General features: G+C 36.8%; 1 protein-coding gene and 1 pseudogene across 44 annotated transcripts in view; both read right to left on the minus strand.

Moving 5' to 3' along the window:
- pcdhga3.L (protocadherin gamma subfamily A, 3 L homeolog) overlaps positions 1-15,338 on the minus strand; it is a 279,136-nt gene that overhangs the window by 35,424 nt on the left and 228,374 nt on the right. Inside the window, exon 1 of one of the 44 annotated variants that reach the window (XM_018250642.2) lies at positions 272-2,966. In XM_018250642.2, coding sequence (XP_018106131.1) covers positions 272-2,707 — 2,436 coding nt within the window. In that variant the 5' untranslated portion in view covers positions 2,708-2,966. 44 annotated transcript variants of the gene reach the window in all.
- On the minus strand, positions 11,089-14,276 carry LOC121401441 (annotated as a pseudogene).

Here is a 15,338-nt window from a genome sequence, read left to right on the forward strand (position 1 = left end):
GGTCTAACAATTTGCCACCACCCATTGATTCAGCTTTTCCATTCCTTTAAAGATACTACTAGGACATAGACCTTATATAGACTGTAAAGTAGTATGCATATTTTAGACACTTGCCTGTAAGCTGCCATATTGTTTTCCACAGGGAAGAGGACAGTTTCGGTAAGATAAATTAACTAAACACAACAGAAAAACCAAAGGTAACAGTATGTAAACAATTCCTTCAATGAAATGAAACAGATAAAAAGGAGGAATGGGTTTTCCAAGTTCTCACCTGGCTGGTTTCATTCAGAGGTGGATATAACACCTCTGTTTCATTGACCAGGCTTTTCAGCTGAGGAAAATTTAATGGTCTCATGAAGTTGATATCACTTTTATCTGACACTGTGGAAAAACAAGACCTATAGCACTGACCCTGTGGATCCGTCTGGGCCATTCTTACTTCCATGTACTTGAGTGTACCGTCCGTGTTCAGATGAAGGGTTGGCTGACAAGGTTCAGAGTAATACTTGGGCTCATATTCATTTTTGCAACACCAACCTGGGCTGTGGGCATCCCTTTTGAGACACTTAACGAGCAATATGACAAAGGTGATAAAAGATACAGAACTGATAGCCACCAGAGAAATAATTAAATACATGGTTATATCGGCATTGCTGGTGGAACTGTGAAAAAAATCTGATGTTTTGGTGTTTTCTTGCACGGTACCTTCTTCCAGTATGACAAGTAATATTACTGTGGCAGATAAAGAAGGCTCTCCATGGTCACTGACTGATACAGTCAAGTATTGCTCAGGTGTGTCTGTTTCCTGGAAAGCTCGGATGGTTCGGATTTCACCTGTGTGAGCCGATACATGAAACAAAGATGGATCCGTGGCATCAAGAATATTGTAAGATAACCATGAATTGTATCCAGAATCAGCATCCACCGCTGTCACTTTTGTAACCAAATATCCAGGAGGAGAAGACTTGGGAATCTTCCTCTGAATGGGGTCCTCAAGGGAAAGGTCTGGATGAAATATAGCAGGGGCGTTATCATTTGTATCCAAAATGAAAATGTAAATGGTGGTGTTGGAAAACATTTTTGGCACTCCAGAATCTTCAACTTTAACGGGAACTTGCAAAACTTGGACTTGCTCGTAGTCAAAGGACCGCTGAGCATAAATATTTCCGCTTTTTGAATCGATGTACACAAAGGAGGAGATTGGGGTGCTTGCCGGTGCATTTTCCACAATGGAGTAAACCAAGTTGGCATTCTCCCCCTCGTCAGGATCAAAAGCAGATAGCTGAAACAGCAACTGGCCTGGCTCATTATTTTCTTGTATACTGGCACTGAGAGTGGCATGAGTAAATGTTGGGCAGTTGTCATTGACGTCTGCAATATTTAAAATAATCTTATGTTGTGTATGAAGGGGGGGATCCCCCAGATCACTTGCACTAAGCTCAATGATATACTGGGCTACTTTTTCTCGGTCTAGAGTCCTATCTGTGACTAAGGAGTAATGATCATCAAAAGATTTCAATTTAAAGGGTATATTTGGTGGTAGCGCTAGTCTTACTTGCCCGTTTTGCCCTGAATCTCGATCTTTTACATTAAAAAGGCCGACAACTGTTCCAACCACTGTGTCTTCAGGAACTGCTTTCATCAAAGATGTTATGAGGATCTCTGGGGAATTATCATTCGCATCTTCAACTTCTACATAAATAGTACAGTGCCCTTCCAATTCTGGCACCCCCTTGTCCCTTGCTTTAACGGGTATCTCAAAAGAGCTTGACTCCTCATAATCTATAGGACCAATGGTAGAGATGACACCTGTCTTTTGATTTATGGCAAATAATCTTTGAATTGAAGCAGATGTGTGGTCATCAAAGGAATATTCTATTTCCCCGTTGGCACCTTCATCGTTATCAGTGGCGTTTAGCTGCAGTAAAATTGTATTCAAAGGGACATTTTCACGTATGGTACATTTAAAAGAGTTCTTTTCAAATTTGGGTGCGTTATCATTAAAATCCATGACTATAACATTTATCTGGGAGGTACCTGACCTAGGTGGACTACCTCCATCTACAGCAGTGAGGATCAGATGATGCTCACCTTTCTCTTCTCTATCAAGGTTTTTTTCTAGCAACAGCTCAGGAATAAGAGTTCCATCACTCCTTTTTTTCACGGACAGTGAAAAGTAAGGATTGGGGTTTAAACTATATTGTTTAATGCCATTAACCCCTGCATCCAGATCATGTGCACTTTCCAGGGGAAACCTGGTACCCGGGTTTGCCAGCAACTCTAGGATTTTTATAGTACGTTGAGCCGTGGAAAACACAGGAGAGTTGTCATTTATATCCAAGATCTCAACTACCAGACGGTGCAGTTGCAAAGGATCTTCAATAACTACTTCGACAGGCAATGAGCAAATGGTACTGGAGCCACACAGAGATTCCCTGTCTATCTTTTCATTTACAGTCAGAGCTCCATTTTCCCAGTTCACAGAAAAGTATTTCCTGCTTCCCTCTGATCCCATTCTTAGCTTTCTCCTAGAAACATCGGTAATTTTAAGCCCCAAATCCTGAGCTACATTTCCTACAAAAGTCCCCGGATCAGATTCCTCAACAACAGAATATCGAAGCTGCCCAGAGACCCAGCCCCAGCTACAAAGGCACACGAATTGTACTACTTGCCATTTCCAAGTCCTTGCTGAGTTTAGGATGAGCATAATTTAAATCTTTCCTCCTGCCAGTCCACTTGCAGATGTATCTTTGTAATCCCAAGAAAGAATCCACGGTGTATGCTGTACTGGAAGTTCCAAGTAACAAAATGTTTTCATCTGTAGCCTTAGAAGTTAAACTTTTCCGCGCGATTTTTCAGGGAACAGCAGCTCTGCTTTCCGTGCTTTCTGTGCAAAAGGAAGCATTCAGGAAACCAGCAGGGAGAGAATGGATGACAACAAAATCACTGAAAAGCTGATTGGTTGTGAGTTGCCCTCTACTGGTCAAAGCTGTAAACTCCCTTATAATTAAAACAAATGAATCTATATTTTGTTAATGAAATATATTCTCAGCAATTGGCACAGTGCAACAGAAAGGTTATAGCAATTTAGACTGGGAAGGCAAAGAATCATACTACGGAATACAAAAATATAAAATGCGAATATATATATATATATATATATATATATATATATATATATATATATATATATATATATATATATGTGTGTGTATATATATATATATATATATATACACACATGTATGCATAACTTTTTAAATTAATGGAGTGCTCCTATTTGTGTTAACATTTTTTAAAATTTTTATTAACATTTTATATTTTATTTATATATATTTTTTATATATTTGTGTGTGTATATTTATTTAATACTGTATTTAATTGTGTACTATATTATTTTGACAGACATTTTTATTAAACATTTTGAAACCATAAATTGTATGTTAAATATATTATTATCATGTATTTATAGAGCACCAACATATTTCGCAGCGCTGTAAAGTAAATGTTTATACAGCTAAATCACATTAATTGCATATGTAGAACATATGAAGTTACATACATCACAACCAAAACAGGTTCAAAAAGTTAAGGAAGGCCCTGTGCAAAAGGGCTTACAATCTAAAAGGGAATAAGACACAAGGTGAGGGAGTGGGCAAGATCAGAATTAAGTGGGTGAGAGATGTGGTACTGTATGTGGTGTTACATTTGGTAGTTAAGCAAAGTGAGGTTAGGCTTCTCTAAATTAGTGCATTTCAAGAGATTTCTTGAAAGCAGAAAGGTTGGGAGAAAGTTGGACAGACCGTGGGAAAGAATTCCAGACGAGGGGTGCAGCCCTTGCAAAGTCTTGAATGCGAGCATGTGAGGAGTTAATGAGAGAAAAGTTGAGTAGCAGGTCAGTAGAGGAGCGTAGTAAGTGGTTGGCTAAGTATATAGAGATGAGTTCAGAGATGAATATATGACAACAGTGTTAAAATAAACTTTAGGGATCATTTACAATTTAGACACAAATCACCATGTTTTTTGCTCAAAATGCAGTCCCCCCCACACTGTAATTAAACAGTAATTGCAGCCAGATTCTGCGCTGTGTCACCACAGCATCACAATGTACACTATTGCTCTAGTGTGTTGATGGAAATCAGGTGCTTCAGAGTATGGGTTGTGCTACTTTCAGAGTGCTTGTCTGATGAAACCCTCTGTGGGATCCCTGGAGCTACAGCCAGGTACAGAGTGGTGGTAACTTCAGGTTACCAAGCATCAAAAGACTCAGTAAGAGGTAGGATGGATGCATTAGCAACCATGTGGAGGTGCAGTAGCATGGACAAACAGGGTGTAACTAGCAGGAATGAGCTTACGATGTGTGATGGCGAACGCTACCATCGTGCAATGCATTGTCACTAGTGATGATCAGATTTTTTCACCAGCTATGGATTCATGGTGAAATTCAGCATTTTCACTGCTCCAAAAATTTGATACCGAAAAATGAACCACGACAAAGATGTCACAGAGACAATAATGTCACGGAGACAAAAAAAGTCGCATAAGGAAAAACACCCATTGATTTTAATGCATTTGGAAAAAAAAAAGTTGCCACAAAAAAAACTCCCACTGAATTTAATGTATTTTGTCCTGCGCATAAAAAAAATTTGATGCCCATTGACTTCAATGTTCGCTAATTTTTTCGCCGTTTCGAGAATTTCTCATCACTAATGCCATTCCTCCAGCCGGCTGAAAATTTCAGTTAAAGAAAACTGAAAACTGAAGTATAGGCAGGAACTGCCCCCCTTCTGTTGCGCTCTAGGCACCTGCCACTTCTGCCTACCCCTAGTTCCGGGCCAAGGCATATTCTTTCTAGTTTGCAACAGGTCTGTCATTTCACACAGTTTAGTGGAAAAAGATCGGCTGGAATTCTAAGAATTTAAATCAACGCAGCTGTACCTAAAACATCACAATAATCAAAACATTCAGTGAGGCCATGGTCTTGAACACAGAGCACACGAAAACATGTTATATACTAGTAGGTTCATTTCTAGCAGAATAAAATGACCTAAATATATCTGTGTGACTTTGTTTAGTGCTGCACTTGCCCTAGGGTGGCACAAACCAACAGAACTAATGGCAACGTCTAGTATTTTAAATTGAAATATTGATTCTAAAAGTCACTGAAAATATGCAATTTGTTTTGCTTACTATGAGAATGTTACCTTCATGTCCACAAACCCCCCCAAAATTATATTTATTGTTTTACCTATCACAAATCAGTGAATAAACATACAGTGTATTTCTCATACTGTGCAATGACATATGCATGGCGGTTCCTCGGATACGTGTTTGTGTCACGTCTGGCATTGAATCACTGGAGCAAATACAGAAATGATAAACTACTTAATCGTGACCTTGTTTTGCAAAACATCTGCCAGGCACAGCTATGAGGCTTAGCACAAAGATGGATAAAACAGATTTGTAACATTGATCAATTGACAGGGTTTTCGCAGAGGCAGAAGTACTATTCATGTTTTGCACCACTTCCAACTGTTTTCATTCTAGCCATACAGTTTTCTAGTTCTAGGTACACCCACGTAACAGAAACAGTGTATTTCCATATTTAAAGCCATTTGGCAGCATTCGGTGACACCATCTGCTTAGTAGAGCAAATGTAAGATAAAAAGACAAGGATCTGAGCAGCATTTTCTGCCAAGAGCAGCAAATGCCAGTGCCACGTATGGATGGATATCTTGAGCCAATGCACAAAAAATATGAGCAGGGGTTTATAGCAAAAAGGCACAATGGACATTTAAATAATAAAACTGTAGAAATAGAAGGAAACCAAATAAAGTACGCATTTTAAACGTTACTCCCCCGCACCCATGCTTCTCTTAATGACTGTGGTTCAGGTAGCTCAAAATGAGACAAAGAAGGATTATAGGAATAGAAAGAATAAAAGCACAGCTTCAGCCTTTATGGCACCTTGTTCTATATACAGTAGGTGAGAAGATATATGTCAATGTTTTAAGCTGAGTTTTTTGAGGTTGCAAATAACCTACACAGGCTCATTTATAAACAATAGGCAAATTTTCTTCTGGGCCGTAACCCATAGCAACCAATCAATGATTTTTTTTTTAGCCAGCTGCAGGCAGAACAATGGAAGACAACACCTGATTTGCCCAGTGTTTATAATGATCCCAAAGGAAATTGGCCAATTGGCAAGTACTTATATACGTACATGTGAAGCAGTTTATATAATCATAAATATATAAATCATTGATACTGATATATTTTATAAGCAAACAAATACATATTTTAAATTTTTTCAGAGTGTGGTGTCTTTAGGGTGATGACTATTAGCGATGGGCGAATAAATTTGGCAGGCATGGATTTGCAGCAAATTTTCTCATTTTGCAGACAGCGAATGTTTTAGCGAAACTGCACCAAAAAATCGCTGGAAAAAAAATGCACCGCAACAACATTCTTTTGTTGCGTGTCAAAATTGGCATGTACATAAAACTTGTCGCACAACAAATTAATTTTGACGCCCATTGACTTCAATGCGTTTTGTGAATTTTCACCATTTAGTGAATTTTTTAGCCGTTTAACGAATTATTTCGGCAAAACGGCCCACATTCGCCCATCACTAATGACTATTAAACATTCCCATGAATCATAAATCATTTATAGGCAATTTTCCTGATATTGCTTATATTGACCATGCGCCTATATGGTTTAAGAGATACTGACACCAGAAATTAAACTCTTTTTTACATCTATCATAATATTGCCTTTGAATGCTACTTATAACTTTGCCATAAAATATATGCACAATGCTTTTATATTACCTGTCTGATGCCCCATGTGCCTGTATGAGGGGGCTGCCATATTTGTGCAGCTGGAGTCCGTTAGCATTAGAAACTTTAACTGACAGGCTGAGATGGGACAGTCAGGTTGGCAAAACAGACAGTTACTTCAACTAACAAAAAAGAGTCGTTTTTTAGTGTCAGTATCACTTTAATTAAAGTATGTTTGATAAATTCATCTTACAGAGACAAATGACTCAGTGTCAAATGGTGAATAAATAGATCTGCATTGTGTTGTAATATAGATACATAGTTACATAGTTAAATCGCGTTGAAAAAAGACAAAGTCCATCAAGTTCAACCCCTCCAAATGAAAACCCAGCAGCCATACACACACCCCTCCCTACTTTCACATAAATTATATATGCCCATATCTATACTAACTATAGAGCTTAGTATCACAATAGCCTTTGATATTATGTCTGTCCAAGAAATCATCCAAGCCATTCTTAAAGGCATTAACTGAATCAGCATCACAACATCACCCGGCAGTGCATTCCACAACCTCACTGTCCTGACTGTGACGAACCCCCCACGTTACTTCAAATGAAAGTTCTTTATGTGTAAAAAGGTCCCCTGCTATTTGTCTATAATGTCCTCTAATGTACTTGTAAAGTGTAATCATGTCCCCTCACAAGGCTTTTTCCAGAGAAAACAACCCCAACCTTGACAGTCTACCCTCATAATTTAAGTCTTCCATCCCTCTAACCAATTTAGTTGCACTTAGTCTCTGCACTCTCTCCAGCTCATTTATATCCCTCTTAAGGACTGGAATACAAAACTGCACTGCATACTCCAGATGAGGCCTTACCAGGGACCTATAAAGAGGCATAATTATGTTTTCATCCCTTGAGTTAATGCCCTTTTTTATGCAAGACAGAACTGCATTTGCTTTAGTGGCCACAGAATGACACTGCCCAGAATTAGACAACGTGTTATCTACAAAGACCCCTAGATCCTTCTCATTTAAGGAAAATCCTAACACACTGCCATTCAAGGGTTTGATTTTCAAAGTGACTTCGACTTCGAATATCGAAGTCAAAGTTTTTTTCACCGAATTTGACCGTTTTGCGGTTGAAGTAAAATCGATTTCATCAAGTGATCGAACGATTTTTCTTCAACTTAGAAAACTGCTCTACAAGGTCCCCATAGGTAAACATAGCACTTCTGCAGGTTTAATTTGGCAAAGTATTGAAGTCGTAGTCTTTTTAAAGAGACAGTACTTCGATTATCGAATGGTCGAATATTCAAACGATTTTACTTCGAATCAAATTCGAAGTTGAAGTCGTAGTATCCTATTCGATGGTCGAAGTATCCAAAAGATTACTTTGAATTTCGAATTTTTTTACTTCGAAAATTCCCTCGAATTCACTTCGACCCTTGATAAATCTGCCCCTAAGTGTATAACTTGCATTTATATTATTTTTGCCAAAGTGCATAACCTGCATTTATCAACATTGAACTTCATTTTCCAGTTTCCTGTCCAGTTTCCCAAATTAGACAAATCACTCTGCAAAGTGGCTGCATCCTGCATGGAACCTATAGTTCTGCACAATTTAGTATCATCTGCAAAAATAGAAACAGTACTTTCAATGCCCACCTCCAGGTCATTAATAAACAAGTTAAAAAGCAAGGGACCTAGTACAGAGCCCTGCGATACTCCACTAACAACACTGGTCCAATTAGAAAATGTTCCATTTACCACCACTCTTTGTAGTCTATCTTTTAGCCAGTTCTCTATCCAGGTACAAATAATATGTTCCAGGCCAACATTCCTTAATTTAACCAGTAACCTTCTGTGTGGCACTGTATCAAATGCTTTAGCAAAGTCTAAGTAAATCACATCCACTGCTATCCCAGAATTGCGGTCCCTGCTTACCTTCTCATAAAAAGAAATTAAGTTAGTCTGGCAAGATCTATTACGCATAAAACCATGCTGGCACATACTCATAGTATTATGAGTTGCTCCTACCACTGACGTCAGACTAACTGGCCTGTAGTTTTGAGGCTGAGAACAGGATACTGTTTTGAATAGAGGCACCACATTAGCAATTCGCTAGTCTCTCGGCACTATGCCAGACCTCAATGAATCCTGAAAAATTAAGTAAAGAGGTTTGGCAATCACAGAGATAAGCTCATTAAGTACCCTGGGATAAATACCATGTTCTAGTCTCTTTTGAATTTCCTCATGTGTGAACCATGCATCATTAGTTGTATTACTAGAATTGGGACTATTAAGAAGGTTCCTTATTTGTGTAGACAGACGAAAAATATGAGTTCAGAATCTGTGCTTTTTTTGTTTTCATCAACCAGCTGACCCACCTCTGATATTAAAGGTTCCACCCCTTCCTGCTTCATTTTGGATTCTTTTTACTGCTTGCTGCAATATGCTTTTCCATATCAATTTTAGCTTGCCTTATATCTTTTTTGCTATAAACAGTCAAGTCCCATGAGAAAATGTTTTATGTATGCGTTTGTAGGTGAATCATTCATGCTGAAACCAGTTGAATTTATAAAGCACCCCACCATACACCCTTAACAACCTATGCATTCTTTATATTTTAGACCTGCATACACACTCACTTAAAATACCTGCATTATATAAAAAGGGCAAAACCTACCATTAAATATAGGAATATTAGAAGTCACTGGAGTGTCATGAATTATAGAACATGACTGGTGCACATGGAATGCTACAGTGATTCCTCAAAATTATATATATATATATATATATATATATATATATATATATATATATATATATATATATATATATATATATATCTATATATATAGAGAGAGAGAGAGATAGCTGGAGAGAGTGCACATGAAAGAAGTGCACATGCTCTACATTATATACAAAAAAGGAACACAATGCTTAATCAAACATTACATTGTATTCCCATAGAGCCAGATGAAATTCAATGAGAAAAAAAACTAATCTCACTGGCTATCACATGAAAACTCTACTGAAGTCTATAGGGAAAAACATGAACTGAATATGGAGAAAGTTTTTCTCATAATATTGAATCTAACCCATAAAATAACTTTTTCTTATTCATTTGAAAGTGACCCATAATAGGAAAAAATAAAATAAAGTTTCAAAAACGCAAATCCTAGTTAAACTTGTAAAATGAAATGCACTCCTAAAATTGGATACATACAGGAACTGTAAGCCAACTGTGCTCTTACTCCATGTCATAGACATAGAAAGCGGAAATAAACATTCAGAGACTGCAGATCTAGCGGGTCCTTCAACAATAATAATGTATTTGTAGAAAAAAAAATCACAAGATGGAGTCATGGTCAGATACTCACAAATCACATGGCAGATGTTTTGGGACTCATCATAACACAGGAAATTTTGAAATAATGAAGTAGTCCGTTAGCTAAAAGCTTTAATTAGTGTACTGCAGATTGAACAATAAAAGCACATGACTGATTGGCCGTGTTACTGGTTAGATGCAAACACACACAGTGTTATAAAAGTGGACCTGTCACCTAGACACAAAAATCTGTATAATAAAAGTCCTTTTCAAATTAAACATGAAATCCAATTTCTATTTTTTATTAAAGCATTCATAGCTGTAGTAAGCTCATTTGAAAATCTCAGCTGTCAATCAAATATTGTCTGACAATTACTTTCACTTTCTATTCAGCACTTCCTAGATGTCACTGGTCTCCCCACATTCCCCCATTCTTTTCACCATTTAATTGTGTAGCCAGGGCATTGGGATGGACATTGGGTTCCCCATTCTGGTGCACAAAAAAGATTCTGAGATGATGTTCTCAACATCTCTATGTATTGTCTGTCCACTTTTGGTAAACAGCAAATATTAACTGGAATTGTTCTCTATTATCAATAGCTAGGCAATGCATGAATTGTTTATGTGATATATACTGTATATCTATATATATCTATATATAGATATCTATATATATATCTATATATATCTATATATATATATATATATATATATATATATATATATATATATATTATATATATATATATATATATATATATATATATATATATATATATAAAGAGAAAAGATGATGCATGTACAGGAAACTCGCATAATAAATACATTTGCAAATATATTCTCAATAACAATAATAATTTCAACCATGGCAATCTAACCAAAATGCTTCCTCACCTGTAGAGTGCCATTAGCCCCATTTATATCAGAAAAGAAGCCCTCTGTATCACTGACCATTGTTTTCAGCTCAGGGAAATTAATAGGTCTTAAATAGGAAAAATCATTTTTTTCTGATGGAGAAAAACAGGTTTTGTAACATTGCCCTTGAGGATCCGAGGGCTCCATTCTAACCTCCATGAACTTCAACGTACCATCTGTGTTTAAGTGAAGAGTTGGCCTGCACTGTTCAGTGTAGTACTTGGGCTGTGGGCTTCCAAGGCAGCAGGAGCACATTGTAGAACTTGACTCTTTTCTTACACATCTAGCAAGTAATATAATGAAAGTAACCAAGGAAACTAAACTAACAGCAACCAACGATATAATCAAATACAAGGTCATCTCTGGTTTGTTATTAGAAGTAACAAAACTATGGGACTTCGGTCTCTCTGGAAAAACAGTGTCCTCAGTTGTAATATATATGGTAACAGTAGTTGATAAAGCAGGTTCCCCATGATCCTTCACCATAATGACAAGCCTTTGATCAATTTGATCAGTTTCCTGTAATCCACGGACAGTTCGGATTTCACCATGGGAAGAAGATATTTGAAACAGGGATGGATCTGTACCATCTACTATATGATAGGATAGCCATGCATTGTGTCCTGAATCTAAATCCACGGCAGATACTTTGGTAACCAAAAAGCCAGCTGGAGATAATGTGGGGATTTTCTGTTGAGGACTGACCTGTCTGGAGTGCTCTGGATACAACATCAAAGGAGCATTATCATTTTGATCCAATATGAAAACGAAAACTGTTATGTTGGAAGAAAGCTTTGGAGATCCAGAATCTTCAACCTTCACCGTAACTTGTAAAACCTGGATTTGTTCATAGTCAAAAGAACCTTGTGCATAGATATTACCACTCTTAGAGTCAATATTTACTAAAGAAAGGATAGAAGAAGCATCAGTCTTCCGTTCAACAACAGAGTAAGTCAGGACTGAATTTAACCCATCATCCGGATCAACTGCCGATACTGTACATAGAAAACTTCCAGGGTCATTGTTCTCTCTAATAAAAGCATTTAAATGTGGCTCAGAAAATACTGGTGGATTATCATTAATGTCTGATATATTTAAAATGACAGACATTGTTTTACGCAAAGGAGGAGAACCTAAGTCTGTTGCAGTCAGATCCAGAACATATTGTTCAACTTTCTCTCTATCAAGAACTCCATCTGTTACTATTGTATAACGATTGTTAAAAGGTTTTATTTTAAATGGGAGGTTTGGGGAAATCTCCAGAGATACCTCTCCATTTTTACCAGAGTCTTTATCTCTCACACTTAAGAAACCGACTGCAGTTCCCAAGGCTGCATTTTCTGGTACTGCATTCAACAGGGAGGTTAATGTTATTTCTGGCACATTATCATTAACATCTTTTATTTCTATTAGGACAAGACAGTCACTTTTAAGTTCAGGATTTCCCTTGTCTTTTGCCCTAACTGATATTTCATAAAAAACGTTTTCTTCAAAATCTATAACACCATTAACTGAAATCTCTCCAGACTGTTGGTTTAAGGTAAATAATTCTTTCATGGAATTCAGTATATGGTAATCAAAGAAGTATTCAATTTCTCCATTAAGTCCTTCATCCGGATCAGTTGCATTTAGTTTTAAAATAACAGTATTTTGTGGTGTATTTTCTTCTAAGACAACTTTGTATGTGGAATGATCAAAGATTGGTGCATTGTCATTGCTGTCTAGAACAATTACAGTTATCTGAGATGTACCCGATCTAGGAGGATTGCCACCATCAAAAGCAGTAATTGTCATTTTATGAGATTCCTTTTCTTCTCTATCTAAAATTTTTTCTATTATTAACTCTGGAACCAGTGTCCCATCTTTTCGAGTGTTTACTGATAAAGAGAAATATGGGTTTGGAGTCAGTGTGTATTTGGAAACACCATTAGTGCTTATGTCTGGATCCTGAGCACTTTCCAAACGAAATCGTGTGCCTGGATTTGCCAGAGCTTCGGAAATTTCAATTAACTGATCTTTGCTCGAAAACAACGGGAAATTGTCATTTATGTCAACAATTTCAATTTCCAAACTGAAAAGCTCCAGTGGGTTTTCGATAATTATTTCTAAAGGTAATATACATCTTGTACTTGAACCACATAAGGTTTCTCGGTCGATCTTTTCATTAACAGTCAAGTCTCCATTTCTGTGGTTCAGTGCAAAATATTTTACACTTCCCTCTGTGCCCAGTCGCATTCTGCGTTTAGGAATATCAGCAGAATTCAATACAAGATCCTGTGCTACATTTGCTATAAAAGTCCCTGGTCCTGATTCCTCAGTAACTGAATAACGAAGCTGCCCAGAGACCCAGCCCAAGCTACAAAGAAAAGGGACAATGACTACTTGCCATTTCCAATGCTTTGTTGGGTTGTGGATGTCCATAACGTGAATCCTTTTCTTGAATCAGCATGTGATGAAAATCTTGTATCATCCCAGAATCGAACTGAGCCGGTTGTTTGTATTTAAAGCCATTAAAACAATAACAGCCATATTAAAAATTAAAGTAATCCACAAGATATTCTATCTGAATAGCAGCGATGCCTTCTGTGTGACTGGAGAGAAGGGAGGAAACTCCTGAGAAGGGGAGGAGAATGACTAGATGACATGGGCAGATCTGCTGTAGCAAAATATCTGTCTGGTTGACTATTCTGCCCTCTTCTGGCCATTTATATTAATTTCTATTACTAATTAAATGGTAACGAAAATATTGTTTTGAAAATTTTTAGCATGCTCTTAAGCATAATTAATACATGTATGTATGTTTAAAAAATACTTCCATCTCATCTCAAAATAGTACACTAAAATGCATACATCTAACACACTTAAGTTCCATGTTTTTAGACTTTTGGGGGGTTAATGACCGCAAAGACCATTGTGAATGTTAGCGACCATTTTCATCATTTGAATCCTTTTTGACACCCCACTGCTACAGCTTCTGGCTCTCTATTACTTGGCTTGTGTGAGAGGATATAAGAACATTCTTCAAATTTTGTGAAGTCAGGCATTCAACTAGCTAGAACTCTAATAACTTGATTGGAACACACAGGTTGCTGCTTTAGAATGCAGGACTGTGGGTGTAAATTACATAAGGGCAATGACACAATCAGGGACCAATGTTTTGGGTGCTTATAGTGAAACATTTTAAAGGGGTGGTTCACCTTTAATTTAAGTTAACTTTTAGTATGTTATACAATGACTACTTTTCCTTTGGTTTTCATTTTTTATAGTTTTAGAATTATTTGCCTTCTTCTTATGACTCTGCCCAGATTTCACTGAACCCATCTATAAAACAAATGTTCTGTAAGGCAACAAATGTATTATTATTGCAACTTTTTATTACTCACCTTTCTTTCAGACTCTCTCCTGTTCATATTCCAGTCTCTTATTCAAATAAATGCATGGCTGTTAGGGTTATTTGGACCCTAGTCCGCAGATTGCTGAAATTACAAACTGGAGAGCTGCTGAATAAAAGCTAAATGACTAAAAAAACACAAATAATAATAAAAAGAAAACCCATTGCAAACTTTGTAGAATATCACTCTCTACATCATACTAAAAGCTTATTGAAAGGTGAACAACCCCTTTAGGTAGCCCCAAAACTCAACAATAAGATGCCTGAAATTGACCCCTATTAAATAATATTGCAATGTAAAACAAGCTCTTGTTGCTGGTTGCTTGAAAAAGTATGATATGAAACCTGTATCATGTTTATCATATACTCTTTCTTAAGTATGTATGTATGTTGTATGTATGTATAACTTTATTTGTTAAGCACTGCTAAGGAGCCACAGCGATGTACATAAAAGTACAATATATTAATATTTATATAAATATATATATATTTATATATATATATATATATATATATATATATATATATATATACACACAGGGAAGAAAAATCACATAATAAATATTTATAGAATTATATCAGGACAAAGAGCTATGTGGTAAGAGGTGGGAAGGAGGTCCCTGCCCAGTAGAGCTTACAGTCTAAGTATCTAAGTTCATATTAAAGAAATATCTTGTGGACTAGAAAAATGTTGAGAGGGAACACAAGAGTAACCACAAATGGTGAGCCATGTCATGGCATTTGAGAGTTCTTAATCATTTCACATGAGAATCACTAGTAGTGCCAGTCATGCCAAGATACTACTCAACATTGCAAAAAAAATGTTGAATTCTTAGCACTTAGCAAATCAGAAGGAATTGGTAAATTTGCTCTCTTTATTTAAGATTTTCCCTGGTCAAGCTTTCTACAGTATGT

Source organism: Xenopus laevis, chromosome 3L (genome assembly GCF_017654675.1).
Source record: "Xenopus laevis strain J_2021 chromosome 3L, Xenopus_laevis_v10.1, whole genome shotgun sequence".
In the NCBI taxonomy this organism is placed as follows: Eukaryota; Metazoa; Chordata; class Amphibia; order Anura; family Pipidae; genus Xenopus; species Xenopus laevis.